A 23,378-nucleotide genomic window follows, 5' to 3' on the forward strand; every position below is an offset into this window, starting at 1 on the left:
TAATCTCAAATTCACTAAGGTTATTTACCTCTTTTTTGGATCATATACTGATATATCAAGTTCCTCATTAACTATCCTAACTTTATTTTTTCTGGTGTCCATCTGTACATCCGTTCTTTCATTTCTTGTACTCCTTGTACAGAATGGCTCATGACATTCTTATTCTTTTAACTACAAGTGTATTCATCAAAAGAGGCCGAGATCATCGAACAATTTCATTAAGTCTTCTGGTATAGCTGTGCATCAAAATTTTTGTATTGAAATGTGTGTAATTTATAATGAATATTTTATCTTCCTATTACATTATACATGGGCATTATTAATAACAATCTTTTAAAAAATTATCCCTAGAAATATGTTTGTTACTGTTTTTAAACATGGGCTGGCAAGGTTCCTGCCCCATGGATGTATTTTAATTGGGTCTCAAGGGTGCTCCCGTGCTATAGAGTAACATCCTTGAAAATATCTAAGTCTCCCAGAAGTATGGGCCCCAGTACCTGTTACTCCACTATGGGCCGCTCTCCAACCCTCAGCCCCATACGTGGGGTCTAAGAGCCCCCTAAAGCAACACAATTGAACCCATAGGGTGCCTCATGCTCGGTGGCAAGGCCTTAGTTCTAGGTGGGCTCTCTGGTGAATAGATAGCTCTCACTGGTTAAGTGTAGTACTTTTCTTTTTTTTACAGGATCAAATGATAGTGGGTCAATAGAATGGTGTTTACATGCTGATTTTAGGTGAGATAAGTGGTTTATGTAGAAAGGGATCCCACACAAAGTATTTTCTCTGGGCTTCACATGCTCTAAGGGAAAACCTGGATATGTTATTCTCTGAATTTCTTTTAGAATAATAAAGGAGATGTTAAAAAAGATTTTGTGATAAAAGGGAAGCATTGGGTACAAAGGGTACAAACTTCTAGCTATAAAATAATAAATAATGGAGATATAATGTTCAAAAAACAAACAAAATGGGAGCACTGGGTCCAATAGGGTTGAGAACCATTGTATCAGACTATGCATTACTGGAAGGCCTTAATTCTTATTTCTACAATCTTATCAAAGATTTCAGGGAAGGTCAGAGCATGAGGAAGAAGTTTCTGAGTATAGAGCCTCTAAGGAGAACATAAATCACTGCTCTTCCCTTCATACCAGGAATCCTAGCAATTCCCTTGCAAATAGAGTCGAATCATGGAAATGGACCAAGAGTTCTTTCTACTAGGTACAGCATTGGCATCTGCCAGCAGACTCTAGTCTCCTGGCTGGGGACCTCAATATTCAAAATGTAATTACATATTAGTGAAATCCATCAGCAAGATCTACTTTGGAGCAGTGTGAAGAGAGAAAAGCAAACATAATCCTAGTAAAACGAATTATGAAGAGTTACAAAACCCACACCGTATTGAATAGTTCAAAGAACAGAAAATTTCTTGTCTCTGTGTTTACTGAAAAGGGACATGAAGGACTGTGTTTACTCATGCTAAGGAACTGGGTTAGAAATCAAGTGATACAACAGTCTTACACAATTCACAGCACTCACCATAGCACATACCCTCCCCAATATCTGTTGAATCACAGATCTGTACCTCTGAAACAAATAATACATTATATGTTAAAAAAAAAAAAAGAAGATAGTAGGAAGGGAAAAATGAAGAGGGGGAAATCGGAGGGGGAGACGAACCATGAGAGACTATGGACTCTGAGAAACAAACTGAGGGTTCTAGAGGGGAGGGGGGTCAGGGGATGGGTTAGCCTGGTGATGGGTATTAAAGAGGGCACATATTGAATGGAGCACTGGGTGCTATACACAAACAATGAATCATGGAACACTACATCAAGAACTAATGAAGTAATGTATGGTGATTAACATAACATAATAAAATAAAATTTAAAAAAAGAAATCAAGTGATAGGGGGCGCCCGGGTGGCTCAATTGGTTAAGCATCTGCCTTGGGCTCAGGTCATGATCTCAGGGTCCTGAGATCTAACCCTGCATTGGACTCAGCTCAGCGGGGCATCTGTTTCTCCCTCTCACTCTCCCTCTGTGCCCTCTTTCTCTCTTAAACAAATAAATAATCTTCTCAAAGAAAAAGAAAATCAGATGATAGTTAATGCCCTTTTTTTAAACGTCCTTTCAATCTCTGAAATATATGATTTTACTTAAGTTCTGATGTATTTCACAGTGAGACCTTATTCTTTTGTAATTTATAACCACAAAACAAATCAGGATCAGTTAGATACATTCTAGCACTTCCTGTTTAGGGCTGGCTAGAACCTCAGAAGAAAAGTGCCAAGGGGCAAGCCACGTTCAACCAAAGGTCTGAAGATTAAAAATAAAGAACTCTCCTTTCATGCAATTAATGATGAAAGTCCTGAAAAATTAATTACAGATAAAACTGTCACATATTTTGTACTTTCAGTGTTTTCTCAAGAGGAAGGAAAGTCTTTATTAAACATATAAAATTGTACTCATAACAATGAGGACAGTAATCATAATAGGAGTTTTCATGCTTTAAGCGATGTTCTGAAAAAGATTTAATTCTCACAACTACTCCATGAAATATGTGCATAACTAACGCCAGTTAATAGAAAACTAAAGCATGGAGTTAGAGGTTGGTGGTAGAACTGAGAAGATGTTACACCAGAGCTTCACAGAGGGTTGAATATAAGGTGTTCTTCAGCAGGAAAGGTATTTGAATATCTACCCATGAAAGTGTGCAACTTGTGATAGTTGCCATTCACCTAATCTTGCTGATATTTCACCTACAAATCTCACAATTTAAGTCAGGGGATTCCGACATGTCACAGAAGACAAAGCATTAAATTTGGGGATGAGAGTATAGTTTAACTTCCAACTTCTATTTATTACTAGATGATATTAAGATTTTATTTTACTTTTCTAAAACCCATTCTTAGGAAATGGAGAGAGCAACACTTTTCCATCATGGAGGTTCAAAAATTCAGATGATGTATGTGAGGTGCTTTGTGAACTGTAAAGTGCTAAACAAATGTGGAAAATCAGTATCTATTTCTGGCCTTCTCATCTCATCCACACATTTCCAGTACTTTCAACATCTTTTCATTTTCTCAAATATGACATTTATAATATCATATTTGTCCAGTCACTTATCCAACAAATTTGTATTGAGCCTGTATGTGCAGAACAGTCCAAAGGAGTCAGGAAAGGCCTTTCTAAAAAACTAGAATTTGAGCTAAAAGCTGAAGGACATGAGGCAGGTTGTCATGAAGCTATGACTAAGGTGTAGGTCCAGGCTAGAGAAATCCAGGCAGAGAGCCCAGAAGTGTCTATCGTGGAAATGACCTTTCATCCCAAAGTGTTAGGAAGTCTCATGTGGCTGGAGCATCATCAGGGAGAGGGAGTGTGATTTTCATAGGAAGCAGACTGTGCTATTAGTAGAAGAGAAGCCTTCTGAGTTTGGGACTAATGGAGAGAAAGTCTTTAAAAAATCAGGTTAAGCAATAAAATGAAGAGGAGCAATGGGTGAGTTAAAAGCTGCCTCAGAACTAATCTTGAGAACCACGGGTAGAAAAGTAGTGTCCTACTCAAATATTTTCCTAGGCTGGGGTGGGGATGGAGGTGGTATCCCTCAAGCAGTAAAAACACATGGATAAATAACCAAGAATAGCTGGAGGCCCAACTCAAGACAGGGAAATTTAGAAAACTGGAGAACAGCATGTGGTAGTTATATCTAAAAACTTGTCCAGCAGGCAGAACAGAAGTGTCCTTACCCCAGGTAAGAAGGAAATTTGTCTAGGACAGTATCACTTGAGTAAATAACATAATCTGAATCCACTCAAAGGGATTAGCATTAATTATTCATAAAGAATTGTAATTTATTTTCTAATCCCAGTCTAGGATCCCATTGTCCTAAAAACTTTTATTTTTGCTTAAGATGAAATGAAATGAGTATAGGTGATTACAATTTCGTATAACATGGGAGAAATAATAAAATCTTGGGCGAGAATTTATTTAACCTGATCAAACTGGATTGCTTTCACTCTGAGTATTCTAGAGACAATTACTAACCTTGGAAAGGTAGAAATAATAATACAGACAGTTGCAATTATTCTATTAGCTTCATATTAAAGGCAGATGAGGTGTTTTCGTGAATGAGAGGCATGGAATATGGTTTCACAATCATAAGAATTGGAGTCTATTGAGTCATAGGTGATCTTTAAACACAAGTGAATTATTAAAACTAGCATACAAAGGTCACATGGCAAAGAGCAAGGAACTATACCAGGTGTAGCAAATCCACATAAATCACTAAATGGATTTCTTTATTTCTTGGGCCTTAATTTAAAGGGATTAACATTTGACAAAGAATCATTTGCTTAAAGAACAATAAACCAGCAGGCTCAAGTGGCCGTCAGTTGACCTTTGAGTGAACATAATGAACTCAGGGAAAGTACATGCACAGAAAGATTAGTTAATGCTTAACATGGATTTGCATCCTTCTGGGACACAGTTGATGACATTGTATGGAGTTGGAACCAAGCCCCAGGGAAGAACAAACTTCCAATTGTTACAAACTCAAGTCTACAGTGAGGAAATAAAACTTGGGATTTACTGGTTCCAGTAGTATGGCTCTGAACTCCTCAAACTGACATACAATGTGTTGAGATAATTCTCTTCCTTCTCTATCATTTGCTTACTAACCCAGTGTTGCCATTCTCGACTCACATATGTCCTCATTTCTCTTCCTGTGCTTTGCTTTTGTTGGTGGCCTCACCGGGAATGTGAATCACCCTCATCTCCAACCCACCATGTCCCTTACTCCTTCAAACTTCAGCTCAAAATGCATCACATTCATGAAGACCTCACTGACTAATCTTAGCCAACTTTTAAAAATTTATGTATTCTTTCCAGTAAGCATTCTTTATTTATTAATTTTGTATTTGTTATATGTCAATATATGTTGACATATACTACATGAAGGAAAAGTGCTAAGAATTGGGGATAAATATATTTGAAAATCCAAGGGTCAAGATTATTACTGTTTAGAAGGGAAATAAGCATGTATATAAAAAGCCACATTTAAAAATTATTGAGTTAGCCATATGTACAAAATAAGATGTGAGTTTGGGAAACATATTCAAATATGCCTACAGGACCTAAGGAAGACCATCATGAAAAAAAAAAAATAAGCTGGGATACAAACAATAAATAAGAGTTTGAGAAGAAGGAAAGTAGGGAAAGAGAGTGTTCCAGAAAGCAGGTGCACAAGTATGGGGACATGAGAGAAGATGTGGTTTTTCAGAGCAGTGAAGCAGAGTGGGAGAAGTTGGGCCATGGAGCACATGAGGTATGAAGGAGCCAAATCATGAAGAATTGTATACCATGAAAAGAAGATTATTCTAAATGTACCACACAGGCACTGACCTATTAAAACTCTTTGAAGCCATAGCAGGGGAGCTGGGTGCAGGAGGACATTGCCATGCCAGGCCTAGCCTTATTTATCACCAGATTGTGGGAATGTCTGTATAGGCTCTGAAGGCAAAGGCTAAGGAAGTTCTGCAGTGGGGCAAGGAGCACTTGAAAGGGTAAGAGAAGTGGCAATTTGCTAACTGGTATTTTTAAGTATTGATTTACAATGGCTAAATAAGTGTTCTGTTTACCCCTATGTAAATTCTTGTTCATGTCAATATTATTATGGCATGTATTTTATTGTTTATTCTGTTTATCATTATAGTTTAAATTGTATAGAAACATGAACACATTTTAAGCATGATAATAAAATGATCATTTATGCATCATTACTGTGATATCAGATGGGAAGAAAGAATGGAAGAAAGACAAACATGGAAAGCAAGAGCCATTATAAGGCCAGCACCATGATCTAGAAGCTAAATGAGGGCTCAAACTAGGACAGTGGTTCTGGGAATGTAATAGATGAGCTGGGGGTGGCAATAACTTGGAGGTATAATCTGCTATTCTAATTAGATATGAGTCAGGATAATATGGAGCCAACAGTCTAGGATACATTGAAAAATTTTTAGTCTGTCCTGGATTTTTATATTCAAAACATGTTCCTTAGTATTCAGCTTTTACTAGAACAATAGTACTTCTTGGTCTAGGAAGTCCCTGTTATAGATAGGTTACCCTGAACAATAATTTTTAATAGTGTCTTCTTTCAGCTTCAAAGTATCATAAGTTAGATGGCCATTTTAACCAGCTTTAGAAAACTTTTCAAGTGACTCCCCATATGTATGGCTTTTAAAAGAGTTCCCAAGATGTAAGAATCACTTAGGAAGCTTATCAAAAGTGCTGAAATCTGAGCTCCACTTCCAGAGATTTTGATTCCATATGCTGAGGATGAAATAAAGCAAAACAAAACATAAAAAAAATACACAAATCCATAAGCTTTTTTAAAAAAAAATCAAGTGCCCTTCTTAATTTTGATTATATCATTAGGAATACTGTATGAATATGTCCAAATGGATTGTCTACTATCTCTTCTCTTTCACCCCACAGAAGACAGAATAAATTGCACCTTAAATAGGTGCTCACTAAATCATTTATTGCTTTTATTGCTTAAGTATATGTGTGTGTATTGAGCAAAATAACCTAGAATTGAAGTGTCCCTGGGGAAACGACTATGACAGACCAACCATGTCATGCCACATAGAAACCCTCAAGGACATTGTAGTCATTCTCTTCTTATAGCGTGGGAAGATAAATGAGGACAACAGAAAGAATGACAATTTGGTGTGGGGAAAACTCTAGGAGATGAAGAGATTTAACAGACAACATGTGAACTGCAGACAATTCCACATGCACATTTTTTTTTAGTCGACTTGTAGAAATGGGCTAGAAAACAAAATTCCCTTTAGGAAATTATTTGAAATTACTTTCATGTAATTGTCATAGAAATCCACATGGCTATGACTGTTCCTTATCCACAGGTAGTGACCGGTGGTGACTAAATGGACCGGGACCATTGGAAAGAACACAAGATGTCAGGTCACCTGAGCACATTCTGAACATGACCACTCATCCTCAGGAAAGGTAACGAAGTGACACGCATCATAGTCAAAGGACCCAGGCAGGGAAAAAGCAGAACGTTGACTGTCCTTGACTGAAATGATGGAGGAGGCTCTAATGGCACTGGGGCAGTGTCTGAATTTTCAGAAATGTTCCGGAGGCCCCTGGGAACTGTTCCTGCAGTCTAAAGCTCTCTATCCGAACCTATCATTCCACCTAGAATGACTTGGATTTAATTGTATCTAAGGATAGGCTGGGCACAAATGTGGGGGCTTTCAGGCAGAAGTAGCTGAAAGAGCAAACACTCGTGTCAAGATTGCACGCATTTTAATGTAAATAAAAAGAATCACCTGCAGATAAGATTACTCTCCGTAGGGTTTGCCCTTCTCCTTTTAGGGAAACATTAATTATCTGTAATTTTTACTCTGATGGAATAGTTTTTTATTGTGTAACACTGCCCGGTGGTACCTACCTTTCCTGATTTTAAATTAGAGTTTTATGAAATACCTACTTTCACACTTTATGGAATACCTACTTTCTTTTTCCTTAGCGTGATAACCTGTGAAATTAAGAATACTATTCATAGGCAAGTGACTTAACAAGTCAAAAAAAAATATAAGGAATGTCAAGCATCAATAAGTTAATATATTAGATGCTATAGAAGCCCACTTAGCTTTTCTGAGCACTTCTGAAATCTCCAAATACAAAAAAGTTTACTATGGAATTAAGAATGTATAATCATGAAAATCTTTATAAATTGTTTGATTGCTCTGACCTATGAATTTTTATGAAAAGAAGTAGGCACTCAGCAATGGGGAGCCCATATATGCTAGTGAAGAGGATGGAGGATGAACAAGCTATTTTCCTTTCCCTCCTCACTTTCTAAGTCTTCCTGTACACCAGCATAACATTCTCTGGCATTCAGTTTGTTAATTTATCTTCCTCAACATCTTCTAAGACAAAGGAAAAAGTCACTACAGATGATTATTTACAACATGTCTTTATTTATGAGAGAATGCTGATTTTAAAATGCACCTACGTCTACAGCCCTCAGTTTCTTGGCAAGGACACAGAGATGATCATTCATTTTCCTAAGGTCACCCTGATGGTCTCTAATAGAATTGGGCCTTAAACACTTGAACTTCCGACTAAATTATACGGATTCTTTCCTACGACATCTAAAAGAAGAAATTGATCTTATAAATACCCCTGAATTAACCATTCAGCCAAATGAAATGCATTTATGGAAATATTTTATGTGTTCAGCAAATAGCAGGCTTAAGAGACGATAGTAAACATGTTCGTTTTATTTGTTAAGTATCCTATGCCAGGTATCATCTTAAAAGTTTTATGTACAATACACTTTTTAATCATCAAAGCAACCTATCATAGGAAAACCTACATTTTACAGAAGAGAAAAACTGAGGTTTGGAGAGGATTTCCTAAAGCTGACAGTTTCCAAAGATTCCGCTTTTAGCCAGTAAGCTCTAGGTAGGTGGTTACAGGGAAGTGAAAGTCATAGAGATTTGGGCCAGGGGAGGTCCCCTTTCAGGCAGGAATCCTATTCATCTTGGCGGTGACTAGTTAGTTTCAGCCGTCAGCACAGAAATGACAAGAAGGCAGTATACAGTTGTTATTGTGTCTAAGATGAGAGGAGGGCTGGTCAGGGAAGGAGGGAAGCTCTGCTTTATTTATTTTATGTTACAGCCAATCTGGGTAGAGTAGACTGGGTAAAACCCAAGAATAGATTAGAAGTAAGAAACGCAACATTCTCTAAATAGGATGTAGTGTTTAATAACAATGGTCACTGAGATACTTCATCACACGTTCCAGTAAAATTGTTGGGATGGATTTAAAATCTAGACACAGGAGCAAATAACTTGCCCTTTTAATATAAAGTTTGGATATGCAAATAAGAACAAGATGAAAGGTACTCACTGATAAAGTTGGGAGGGATGGGTCATAAAGGACCGACAATGACAATGGTGGATGTCAGTACAGAAAAAGACAAACTAATCATGACAGATGAGGGAACAAAGGTAGTTGCAAGCAACCATTTTGGGAGATTAAGGTCAAACTGTCAGTCCAATATGTGTATGGTATTTTGTGACCCAAAGTAACCACATTTTAAAAAATATTTGTTTTAGGGCGCCTGGGTGGCTCAGTTGGTTAAGTGACTGCCTTTGGCTTGGGTCATGATCCTGGAGTCCCGGGATCAAGTCCCGTATCGGGATCCCTGCTAGGCAGGGAGTCTGCTTCTCCCTCTGACCCTCTTCCCTTTCGTGCTCTCTATCTCTCATTCTCTCGCTCTCAAATAAATAAATAAAAAATCTTAAAAAAAATATTTGTTTTACTTAATAATAGGGTTTCTAATACTTGATAAGCAATATACCTTATATATCATGGTGCACTTATGATCATGTAGTCGTAACAATGAATATAAACTTAGAGGAAATCTATCAAGTGTTAATTATGAGTCAAAAATATTTTTTTCCCTTTTTATGCCATTTTCTATCTGATTCTTACGGTAATTTCTCACATAACTACCTATACCTTCATAAATCAAACCACCTCTCACAAACTTCAAGTATAATCCCATAGCTTACAAGTGTTAGGGGCAGGTTTCTCCAGACACAGAGGGGAAAAAAACACATAAAATGGGAGGGAACTAACACTTTAGAAATTCTTACTACATAGCAGGCAACTTAAACATATTTTCTCATTTTCTCACAATTAAATAAAACAATAAAACTATTCCCATTTTGGGATGTGAAAAATAATTTCTCAGTACACACTGGTTTGGAAATATAACCCCTGTCCATCAGATCATAAATCCCAAGCTCTTAACAATATTATATACCATTAAGTACAGAGGACAATGGGCTCTGGGTGCTTCTGGATCTGGTCTTGCCCATGAAATATGTTCTCCCACAGAAAATCGCTGCACAGATCTTGTTTCCAAGGTGATTTTATCCATGTGGCTGATTCAGATTCTTGAGAGCTCTCACTTCACCTCACATTTATGTAAAATAAAATACATTTTAAGAACTAACTGGACACATGGCCGCTGAATGGTTAGCAGTGTTTGATTTTTATTTTATTTTATATTTGATTTGATTTGATTTATTTTATGGTATAATCTATCTTGAGTTCTAAGTTCTCTTATAAAGAACATCTAGAGTAATATTCAATTATGTAACTTACCGATGAACTGTAATTAAATGATATATCTATTGAGCAGGCACTAGTCAGTTCTAGTACATTTTAACCACATAACTAATAAAGCTAGCATACACATGAAAATGAACAAAAATTACTGAATTACTCACCACATTGTGCAATCTACATACTAACATGAGCACCCAGAAATGCCTGCCAGTGCTAGGTATGTGTTATGTGATTTATTAATTCATACTCCCTCATTTATAAAAACTCAGTATTTGGAATCATGACATTTTGGAGGTAGAGAAAACCGGAAATTATTAGTCTGACTCTCTTCATTTTTGGGATATAAAAATAAGCCTGGAACAGTTAAGTAAGGCCCTCCATAGATGAACAGAACCAAACGATGATAATTTAGTATGTAATGTAGATCATTGTTATATACTGAATTTTATAAAAACAGAAAGTAAAAAATTAATACCATAAGAACTTGGAACTTAAAAATACTGAGGTTATGGGGTCTTTTGTCATTATGTTATGAAAGGCCCTATGTATTTCCATTTACGAAGATAAAAGACCAAAATAGTCTCCAAAATAAGGTCCAACAGATTACTTATTTTAGATCTCTATAGTTCACAAAAATAAGCTTAGCTTTACTCTTGCAGAAGTAATCTTGAAAACTCTGAAGTTGTGAAGAGAATACTTTGGTTAAGAATTGTCAAAGTATTTCATCATGGTTTTTATTTGTATTTCCCTGATGGCTAGTGATGTTGAATATTTTTTTCATGTGTCTGTGAGCCATTTGTATGTCTTCTTTGGAGAAGTGTCTGTATTGATTGTGAAAAATGTGGATAAATTGTAAAAAAGCTCCAAAGAATAAATATACAATAGCTAAATTTGAAATAGCAATTCTGTAGAAAGCCATGTACACAATTTGAACAGTCTCGAGAAAACATCTTGTACACAGAAAGTGTGTCTTTCCCATCATGAGGGGGATTCCATGGGCAGGGGACCACTCTGGGTTTAAGCATGGCAACAGATGTGCTGGCAGGAATAACTGACTCCCCATTGGTTTGTGAGCTTCCTCTTTCCCCTCCCAGGCTGGTGGGTCAGGTGTGGATTTGGGCCCTCTTACTGGCCCAAGGTATGGCCAGGAGCAGCGCGAGCAAGGAATTTTTCAATCCATCATCCTGGGAAATTAGAGAACGCCACCCTTAAAAGGGCCCTACTGTTGGCAGACAGGATCCCAGTGGCCTCAGTTAGCCACAGTGAGTTGCCTGTTGAAACCTGGTTACTGTGGTTAGGGGACCTAACTGATTTAAGTGTAGACAGAACTCAGGCAGCTGTTAGGAAAGAATGCCATCCCTGGTCCCATGCCCTCTGCCACGTGACCTTGGACAAATCCCATAACTCTGTGTGCCGTTGTTTCTCATCTGTAAAATGAAGTAACAGGAGCACTCACATCATGTGGTTGTTAAGAGGATTTAATGAGCCATTCCATACACAAATTTATGACTATCGCCAAAGTTCTAGGTACTTTTTATTTTTTTTATTTTTTTAAGATTTTATTTATTTATTTGGCAGAGAGGGACACAGTGAGAGAGGGAACACAAGCAGGGGGAGGGGGAGAGGGAGAAGCAGGCTTCTCGCAGAGCAGGGATCCCGATGTGGGGCTCGATCCCAGCACCCTGGGATCATGACCCGAGCCGAAGGCAGATGCTTAACGACTGAGCCACCCAGGCGCCCCTCTAGGCACTTTTTAAACATGGAGAGAACAGTTTCAAAAGTTTGGATTTCAAATGTTTCTGTAGAAAAGGGGCAATCCTGTGAAGCATACAAAAACACAACTCTCCCCAAACAAACAGAGCCACACGGACAGTTTCTACTCTACCTGGATCTTCCATTAAAGAAGAATCCACTTTTGGAGAAAGTAAAGCTATGAAAAAATTTAGATGATAGATTCCCAAGGCCCACGTCATGACCGCGGAAGAGAAGGAAATACCGTCAATGATGTGCTTCAAACATGCATCACCCTGAAACAATCCCTTGTTTTAACAGTCCAGTAACTTTTGACCTTGTTGTACCTGAACTTAAGAGCATACAACTTACGTATCGTACAGAGGTTATAACAGGCCACAAAGCACAGTGAACATCCATGGTGGTGGTTTATCTCAAATTACCCGGTGAGTCTTGAGAGTGAACAAACCCTAGGCCCCAAACAGCAAACTTCTCCATTGGTCCCATTAACTGCACATAATACCTGAAGCTACCAGCTCCCCATCAGGAATGCAGCAGAAAAGGAGAATTTTCTCAAAAACTATATTCCTGAACATTGCTGAAACACTGGGCAGGTCCAGGCACTGAGGAACACTGGTGTACATACCTGGTCCAAAAACCCTGCCTTACCATTGACCATCTAAACCAGAATACAGGATCTGAACCGTTGCTCAAGACAGGCTGGCTGATATTCCCTCTGGCTGATATTCCCTCTGGGGGCCCCCCCTTACATCACCACATACTTTGTCAGGACTCTTAATATTATTTGCTAAGAAGAAATCCAGAACCTGAAAATCAGGAAATCAAGAATGAAGTTTAAAAAATGTTTTGGAGCCAAACCCTCCTAAGGAGATGCAGAAAGTGGGAACACCCACACAGCAACTACGTGTAACACACATACTTACAACCAAATTCATTTTTTAAAAGCAGCTAGTTTATCCAATTAGAATCAGAATGCATTGCATTGTCCAATTTAAAGGCCTTAAAATTTTCATATGAAGGAGATAAAATCTTTCTGCCTTAAAATTTTTCAAATCAGAAAACTACAATCTAGATGTGAAAATTTAGTTTAATGTTGACATAGCTTCATGTTACAGGGCCAACCCTGAAAGGATGCCAAAGTAGGTGTAATTTGCTTTAGAACACAGTAAAATGGGGGGCACCTGGGTGGCTCAGTAGGTTAAGTGTCTGCCTTTGGCTCAGGTCATGATCCCAGGGTCCTGGGATTGAGCCCCGGGTTGAGCTCCCTGCTCGGTGGGGAAACTGCTTCTCCCTTTCCTCCCCGCTTACGCTCTCTCTCTTGCTCTCTAACTCAAATCAATAATATGTCAACTTATAGACTCATTCTGCATCCTGGGAAATATCCAGAAGAAAGGCATTTGCTTTAAATGAGGAAACATCTTTCCCAGCTCCATAGGAGAAAAAGCTCTGCACAGGCTCTTCAACCTGCCTTCCTCTGGCCCTGGGAAACATTAAATACCCTCTACCTAAAGTCTACAGAGAATTCACTTCTAGGAACCAAAGGGGCACTTGAGAATAAATGCACAGCGAAGGTGACATCTAAGGACATCACTTGAGCTGAATAAAAGCCATTCAAAAAGAAAAAAAAAAAAAAGCCATGCGGAGAATCACAAGATATTGCCAAAACTGCAGTTAGACAATCAGCAATGAGACTATTGGTATGACAAATCCTGTTTCAGACCTGTTGACTTAGATTTACTTGCACAACTATAATTGGCCAAAACAGGAAATAAATGTAATGCATATATACTGCTCTAAACTTCTTTCTCTCCACCTTTTTCTTCCTACAGATAAAGCCGATGCTTCACCTGATTCTGAGAATCAACAGTAAGTAATGTATTTTTTTTAAGGTGAACATTTTATTATGCAAATATATTTATGCTTTTTTGGTGTTAAATGATATATTGTAAAAATAGCTATGATTTTCAAACCTCTGTTAATAACTTTTATTGAGAGTAATGAGCTTCACTTTTATACTCTTTTTAAGCTAAGAAAGTAACACGTAACTCTACTATTCCAAACGCACTTTTAGCGAATTTAACATTTAAATTAATTTTTACTTTTTATTGTAAAATAAGTAATATAATTTCCATATCTATGACTCTAGGAAACAATTATACTAGAACTTCCTTTAATAGAAAAATGAAAAACTAAGGATATATATGTCACATATTAAAAATTTTACTAATATTCACATATATAGATGTGTTGATAAAGACATTATTAAAATAAGGAGCACAAGCTATTGCTAATAATTTTAAAATCTATCAAAACAAAATTATAACACCGACCTAGAGATAAAAAAATTTCATTAGGAATTATCAGCATAACATATATTTTCCCTCATGAAACTCGAAAATAAGACAAAAGACAGAAGTTTTCTGATCAAAAGTTAATCTACACAAGCAGCTACATTTACATGAAGATTTGAATATAATATCTGCTGAGGATATTTTATATAAGGAAGCAGTTGCCACAAAGAACTTCTTTTGGCAAATAAGAAGTGATATCTAATACGATACAAGGAGTTATTTACCCTGCAGAGGGAAGATTTTACTTTCAAAATATTTTATTAATGTTCTTCTCTATGGCTAAATGCTCTCCAGGGAGTTTAGGGAGGATTTATACTGTTGCCAGAGAAGATCTGGCATTGAGTCTTCTGCCAGTTAAAACCAAACCTACATCTGCCTGAATGACTCACCCTCTGGAGGAGCATCAAATGAAATTGCAAAGCCAGGAGCTATTCCATAATGTTGGGTAGTAAGGTCAGTTGGTGCCCCTGAACTGAGCTCAGATTTGTAAGAGGAAAAGGTAAATTAAGAGGAAGAGTGTCAGACCTCTAAAGTCAGGTCTAAATCAAATTGTGCTAATAATTCCAGCAATGCTATTTAGTAAATTCGAGTAAGGGGCAGTAAATCATATGTGGAAATAAAAAAAAAAAACAGAAGGAAGATTAAATATGACATCTAAAGTTTGAAAAGACTGCATCAAATACTTTTCTGTAGTGATTGATACATAGCTGTGTGAGTACCCATAATGCACACATTATACACATATGTGTTGATGCTTTTATTTTTGAAAGATTTATTTATTTATTTATTATTGATTGATTGATTGAGAGAGAGTGGGAGGAGGGGCAGAGGGAGAGGGAGACACTCTCAAGCAGACTCTGGGCTGAGCGTAGAGCTGGACACCAGGGGGCTAGATCCCACTACCCTGAGATCATGACCCCAGCCAAATGCAAGAGTAGGACACTTAATTGACTAAGCCACCTAGATGCCCCTGTGTTGATGCTTTTAATGGTATTTTTTCTGGCCTAATTGTCTGAAACATTTACATTCCCTCCTTTCAGGAACTAGGGCTTTGAGGCCAAACTGTCTGGGCTTATCACCAGGTTCTTTTGCATGCAAGCACATGGCATTTCATTATAAAATAACTGATCCTGGCACTGCAGATCTGTAATGTGGGGTGTTGAGTAATATTATGTACTCTCTAGATTGTTAGGAGTTTTAACGAGCCTGTAAAGAGTGACATGGTGCTTCACACAAAACCCAGAATAACCATATGATGGCATTATTATATGGCTCACTTAAAGGCAAAGGGATATGGCCCTGAAAACTTGCAATGTAAAGCATTTTATCTATTTATAAATTTAATCCCTCTACATTCACCTTTAGAGGTAATGCTTAAGAAGGATCTGGTTTTAATTTTCTCCACATAGCAAGGTAATTTTCCCAAAACCATATACTAGACAATCTGTTCTTCCTCTAATGTTTTTTTTATGCTACCTTGTTTGGTCTGTCTCTTATTAAATTTTCTATTTACCTTCATTGGCCCATTTATCCATTCCTAATATATTACCCAAATTTTGTCAACACAAGTTGAAGTCTATTTTAATAACTAATATGAAAAGATACCCAAATTAATCCTTCTTATAAAAGGTATATTCAATTATTCATGGGCCAATCAGAATTTTTATTGGAGTTATAAAGAATTTTCATATTAATTTAATTAGGATTGATACCTTTATTGTATTAACACATACCATTTAAAAGCATGCAAATCTCTCAACTTATGTATATCTTTTTTTATGCCCTTTACTAGGGTTTTAAAATTGTCTCCAAAAAAGATTTTTTATTCTTGGTTATTTCATAAAGAAACTATATTTTTTTGTCCTATTGTGAGCTTTATATTTTCTTTTTAATCTTATTTTCTAGTTGAGTGTTGCTAGTATATGGCAATGGTATTTTTTATAGACTGATACTACATCTTGCAAACTTTTTTTTATGATTTACTTATTTATTTATTTCACAGAGAGAGACACAGCGAGAGAGGGAACATAAGCAGGGGGAGTGGGAGAGGGAGAAGCAGGCCTCCTGCTGAGCAGGGAGCCTGATGCGGGGCTCGATCCCGGGATCCCGGGATCATGACCTGAGCCGAAGGCAGACTCTTAATCACTGAGCCATCCAGGTGCCCCACATCTTGCAAATTTTTGATTATGGTGTATTCTCTAGGTAAATGGCCATATCATTTTAAAATAACACTAATATTATCTCTTCCTTTATGAGACTTACAAATATGTATTTTTTTTCTTTTCTTCATATTGGAGAGATCGGGACCTCTCCAATATGATGTTGAACAGTACCAGTGACATTGGTCATTCTTTTTTTGTTCTCAATATTAAATGACTGCAACTAGAATTTCTCCAATAACTATATTTGCTAGAGATATTTGGTTATATTGTCATTATCAAATTAATAATCTCTACTCTCCTTTTTCTTATTTTTAACTATACTGGGGTTGAATTTCACAACATATTTTGCCACATGATTTTTCTTTATCCATTAATGTGTTGAATATGACCAATAGATTTTCTAATTTTGAATTATTCTTTTTTAAAATTTTGAATTATTCTTACAGTCCTGATATAAAATTTACTTGATTATAAAAATCCTTGTTTCCATAAAATAGACTTATCAGGCAAGATATGCTTGTATAATTTTTGTAAGTATATGGTTTTCATTAATTAATAAGCAGTGATATGATGTCATTAGAGAAAACAACTTATTTTTTTCCAAGTGAGTGTTTCAAACTTAGGGTGGTCCTAAAATTAAAGTAAAGAAGAATTATATATATAAATTTATGCTTCAGAAAGACACAATTTCCTCTTCTGTTTATAATTAGCAGTAAACCATCAACATTTAGATTTGTAAATCTTTGAAATCCCTTTGACTTTTCTCTAGTCACACTTATGAGAAATCGCTGATCTCTTGGAAAAGGGAAAATTATGAGTGGCAGAGCAGAAAAACCATATAAAAGAAGAGACGTGGTGACATGCATGTAGCAAAATAACTCATTTTAGGGAAATGATTTAAATTTCCAAAACATTGTAGAAACACTTGTACAATTTGTATCCCTTATAGAGCCCTTATAGGAATATGTTGTCAATTTTGTGAAAAATAACTCATTAGGATGCCAGTAAAATTCTCCATTATTTCAACAAAGTTACATATATAAAGGTTATCATATCAATATTTTAAACAGAAGATGGATATCCTAAGAAAACATTGTTTGAGCTCTCTAAGTTTTATGAGCTTTATTTTATATTTGAGGAACAACAGAAAAGGATTGACTTGTTAATATTGTGTTAATTTTTTTTCTAATTTTCTCATATGTGTTTAGTAACCTACCAGCAACTTAACAGCCACACAAATATTTATAGCAATGCATGACTTTTTTTTATCAAGACAGAAAATTCATTAAATGCTTTCATTCTTACCTGGAACCCCATGCCCCAAAAAGTATAATACAGTTTAGTGGGAAATGGATATTGAGGTTAAGAGAAATCTTGGGTTCTGTCCTAGCCATGCACTACCTAGCAATGATACCATCAGGAGGCCACTTAATACCTCTGTGCCTCTGTTCTTCTCTTACATGATCACCATAATGCCTAAACTGTTGGCTACACCAGGTTGCAAAAAAGCAACTAATAGGTTTGACAAAATCAGAGCACTTTCCCAAGAGTTGATAATCTTTTTGCAATAAAGGGCTTTTCTTTTTCTGATTACTGTAATTACGGTACTACAGATTCATTATAGAAATTGCAGAAAAGGATGTCTCACCACATGAAGATAAACTCATGCTCTTGTATTTCTGTTTCATCTCATTTGTTCTTTGCCTGGCTTTTTGTCTGATTGTTAGTTTTGTAAGAGAAGGGAGGGGGGATTAGGTCCTGCTTCTGTTGCTGTTCTCCAGGAAAATAATAATGTAAGCATTCTCAGATCTCCCTACACGTCAAGGTTGTCAGTATCACTATGCAATAAAATTTCTTCTGTTACCTTATCTTAAAACTGGTCTAAAATACCTATATCATAGTTTTTGTCATATATCCATGAGAAAAGCAAATCAGAGGTAACCCAATCTCTCAGTGTCTTTTTATTTTTATTTTTTTATTTTTTGAGAGAGAGAGAGAGTGAACAGAGGAAAAGTGAGAAGGAGTAGCAGACTCCCTGCTGAGCAGAGAGCCTGATGGCGGGGACTCAATCCCAGGACCCCAGATCACGACCCCAGTGGAAAGCAGGCACTTAACCAACTGAGCCACCCAGGCGCTCCAATCTCTCAGTGTCTTGCTCACTCATGTGCACCCTGAATGCAGAGCTGTAGCTCCAGAAGATTTCAAATTAGCACATTTTATGGACCTCCAGATTCATTCAAAAACAACCTAACCCTCAAATACCAAATTTGGAAATGTGTGTGATGCTGCTTGGGCTCCCATAACAAAATACTACAGACTGGGTGGTGTGAACAACAGAAATTTATTTTCTCACAGTTCTGAAGGTTCAAAGTCTGAAACCAAGGTGACAGTATGGTCAGTTTCTGGTGAGATTTCTCTTCTTGGCTTGCGGAGAGCTACCTTCTCCCTGTGTTCTCACATGGTATCTTCTTGTATATATGGAGATGAGAGAGAGAGAGAGGATTCTCTGGTGTCTCTCCTGATATTTACACTAATCCTGTTGGATCAGGGTTCATTCTTATGACTTCATTTAATCTTAATCACTTCCTTAGAAACCAAAATACAAATCCAGCCACACTGGGGACTAGGGCTTTAACATATGAATTTTGGGAGGGCACAAACATTCATCCACAAAGGAAGCTAAGGATTTCCCATATACTGTGTTTTTAACTTTGAAGCATAAGCATTGTTTTTGTTAGAACACCATTGGAGACATCATTGCTGTCTAATACACTCTAACAAGAGGATATATTCTAATTTATTTGAACATTTTATCTCCCTACAATTAAGCATTAATAAATTATAATATTTTTATCCTTATAAATATTAATGTAATGAAAATGTATGCCTAAAATTTTCCAGTATATATTATTATTTCCTCAGGATTCCAAGAAGTTAAATTAGTAAGGCAAGGATGTGAACCTATTAAGGGTATTGATACAGATTGGGTGGGTAGTCTAATTTTCAAAGTCAGAAATCTACCTTCTGTTTTTAGATCCAGAAGGAGAATATTGCCTTTGGGGGGGGCCGGAGGAATTTAATGCATTGTAATAAAGGGAAAGGTTTGAATGGGAATGAATGAGGACACTGGCTGCATGGGAGTAGCTGAAAGGTGGTTGAAAGTATTAAAGAAAAGCATTTTACTTCTTAGTGGACTTAACCTATGGTTCTAGGAATGTCAAGTATATGAGCCAGACTCATGGCAGGTAAGAAATGGCAAATGATCATTAGTAATTTGAAAAGATCTTAATGAGGGTATATTTATAAAGGATTAAGAAGGGTTTAAGGAAACCAGCAAAAACTAATACAGGCACACCCCAGTATTACTAACAGTTGGGAGGTATGAATAAGCAATGTGAATAACCCATTCCTAGAACCAGAGAGCAACTACATAGACAAGAATGTGGAACTAGAGTGAAATTGGGTAGTATATACTTAGCATTTATAGGTGTACTTCAAAATCTTCAATCAAGTACTTCCTTTTGTTCTTTAGGTCCCCATTGGAGGGTTGCTTCTGGGTGAATCCATTATCATTCCAGTGGCATCATGTAACAAATCTTCTCTTGTTATATTACTAATGAATTTGGAACAACTGAGATTACTACATTGTTTTGTTTTATTTTTCCTCCTGTATTCCTCAGAAGTTCATACACTAAACAATCCAATGCAGGTCTTTTTTCCCTGTGTTTTGTTTTCCCAGAAATGGCCTTATTCCTGGAGTTGCTTTTCCTGGCTTTTGTGTTGCTTCCATTCTTTCCTGCAAATGGACAGGTATGGTGGAGGGAGAAAATATTTTCAGAACAACTGAAGGAACCTATAAACAGAAATCTATTAGATCAATTTTCAAAAGTGAAAAGGAGTAGAGAGTCTGGTACATCACAAAGTCCTCATTGGTTGCTCAAGTAGTTAACACAATTAAGTCTAAGGCTGTGGTGACCAGTATTATAGCCTCTAGCCACATGAGGGTATTGAATACTGGAAATATAGATGGTCAGAATTGAGATCTGCATAATTACAAAGCAGAATTCAAGACTTAGTAAAAAAGGAAGGTAAAATATTTCATTAATAATTTTAATATTGACTGCATGATGAAAACATAGTATTTTGAAACTATTAGATAAATAAGTATATTATAAATATCAATTTATTTTGTTTATTTTTTCTTTTTCAAAGTGGCCACCCAGAAATTAAAATTACCTTTGATGCTATCATTATATTTCTATTGACAGCAATAGTCTACAGGTTTAAAAGCTAATGAAACTCACCCTGTCCAAAGATCTTTACTGATTTCCTTATATTTAATTCATTACAATGTGATCCTCACAGAAAATTAGCAATATATTTATATAATCTCAAATTAGCAAAACTTCTTCACATACATCACCACATTTATTTTCATAGTCCATGTGTAAGAATAATAATACCTATTTTTTAAATTAAAAAAGAAACTTTAGTAAAGAGATTAAGTATTTGGATTTTTTCATGGTCTTACAATTAATATACAAAGAATAAGATGCTCTAATTATTTCTAATCTGCTGCTTCACTTTAATAATCCTAAGAACAGGATCAACAATTCTCTTAAATGTTTGGTGGGTAGGTATCTATATAAGGTGTCTATCTTCTGATCAGAAAAACTCTGAATGTGAAGTTTGGTCATTGCTGTCTATTTCCACATTCTCCTTTAACTCTGAGCATACAAGAATAGCTACGACTCCACAGATCCGAGTTCAGGCAATAGGTCAAAACTCATGTGGCATTCAGAAATATAGTCATTATGTTACCATAATTAATTTTCAATCTGAAGACAATTTATTCATCACCTCAATCTTATTCTAAAAGTTTGTTGCTTTCCCAATCTCTTTCCTAAGATTTTTTTTAAAAATTTATTTATTTATTTGAGAGAAAGAGCAAGAGAGAGAAAAAGATAGAGAGCGCGCACCAGCGGGGGGAGGCGAGCAGAGGGAGAAGCAGACTCCCCGCTGATCAGGGAGCCCAGTTGCAAGGGAGATCAATCCTAGGACCCCAGGATCATTACCTGAGACAAAGGCAGACAACCAACTGAGCCACGCAGGAGCCCCTAAAGTTTTTTTTCATGGTCCTTTCCAATTCCCAGTTATCTCTCTGGTCCATCTCCTGGTCTTCATTATAAAATTATTTAAAAGAGAGATATATTTTGCTCTTTTGCACTGGTAAATGTTTGCTAATCGGATTTTCTACATACCTTCTTCCTGGTATGGTTTTTTCTGCACCTTCTCAATAGAAAACACTATTCATCCTTTATAACCTCAATCCAGACCATCTTTTGCAAAGCTTTCCTAACCTGAGTAAGAATTGACCCCTTGTTTTTTATACATCTAGCAGAATCCACCTATCACTTCAGTTATCATGTGGTATTGTAATTATTATTCATGTCATATAATTTATCAAAATAAATTTCTTTTTTAAGATTTGATTTAACCATTTTAGAGAGAGAGCGACAGTGCACAAATAGGGAGGGGCAGAGGAAGAGGGAGAAAGAATTGAAATAAATTCTTGAAGGATAGATAGATACCTTATTAGATCCATCTTATGCTCCAACACTCTTCATATTCCCTGCCACCTAATAAAAGCTTTCTTGAAACTCATTAAAAAACAGCAAAGACATGTTTTCAGTAGGATTTGTATCTACAAAACATAGGATAAGAAGGAGGAAATAATTACTTCTTTCTCAGGGACCAAATTTTGATGTGTTTTGAAATGAAATTCTATTAAGCATGTTTTTGAGGGTCAATAGGAAATACCCAAGGATGTTATTTTATGTCTTAGTGTACAGCAGAGGTGGACCACTGCTAATAGTTCACATGTGCATTCTTTCTAGCTTAGGTGTTAGTAGCTGGGAATGTACCAGATCTGTGAGTACAGTGAAATTCACTAAAAAAAAGAAAAGAAATTCATTATTAGTCCCTGTCCTTAGGAACATAAAGCAAGTAGGAGAATGGATGCATAAATTAATAATGGCAATAAATGTGGTTAAACCTAAGTTGGCACTATTTGGAGGGCTTTGAGCAACCTCAGTATTGGGACAGGAGAGAATAACTTACCCCAATGTGTCAGGAAAAATCAACAAAGGGTCCTGTCTGTTTAGACTTAGACTTTAAACTCTTGGTCATGTTCATACAACCTAACATTCATGTGTAATTTTAAGTCATCAAATATCTTAGACCTTATGAGAACAATTCACACACCGTACTCTACCTCCAGGGTAGACATCTCCCCACTGCCACACACACAATGATAAAATATACCAAAAATTTCAGCAGCTGATTTAATACTTTATTCTGTTATGAAAAAGGAACAGAGTCAGCAATGGCCCATTAACTGGATGATTTTGTTCCCTCTAAATGGCCTTGGAAATTTTTTAATATTGCAAAAGTACCTTTTCAGTGATGCGATGAAATCAGATCATATAATAAAATAGATCATACCATCTACCATAATAGAAAGAATAATTTTATGAGCACTGAAAGCACTTTGAACCTGAACATCCCTTCCCTAGATACATTTTAAATACAATATTTCTCTAAATACAGACCATATCAGGCCAAACTTTCCCTAAAGTCTAGGGTGAAACTTGAGGTCTACTCTCATCCCACCTGCTGTAGCCTGATTGAAGGTGAATGAATATGTCCTAATGTTTCTATTGTGTACCTTTATGGTTATAAAATATTATCACTCATATGGCTAGAAAAGGCACAGTAAGAATTCCCTTGAAACTAGAAATTGGCATCTGTGGCCTCAGAGGAGATTTTAATTTGTCATGCCATGAATTTCATTCTCCTTCTCAAAGCTTCAAATTACTTCTTTCCTATCTGTCATAACTTTGGCTCAGGTTCATTGGCAATGCTTAACAACTAATACTGATTTGAAC

General features: G+C 36.5%; 1 protein-coding gene across 1 annotated transcript in view; it reads left to right on the forward strand.

The window, feature by feature from the left end:
• Positions 1 to 23,378, forward strand: part of LOC113927951 (cysteine-rich secretory protein 2-like) — a 50,835-nt gene that overhangs the window by 14,004 nt on the left and 13,453 nt on the right. The window contains exons 2-3 of the mRNA XM_035728578.1: positions 13,748 to 13,784; positions 20,171 to 20,241. Of these exons, the coding sequence (XP_035584471.1) occupies positions 13,748 to 13,784; positions 20,171 to 20,241 (108 nt within the window). The remainder of the gene's footprint in view (positions 1 to 13,747; positions 13,785 to 20,170; positions 20,242 to 23,378) is intronic.

Source organism: Zalophus californianus, chromosome 7 (genome assembly GCF_009762305.2).
Source record: "Zalophus californianus isolate mZalCal1 chromosome 7, mZalCal1.pri.v2, whole genome shotgun sequence".
NCBI lineage: Eukaryota > Metazoa > Chordata > Mammalia > Carnivora > Otariidae > Zalophus > Zalophus californianus.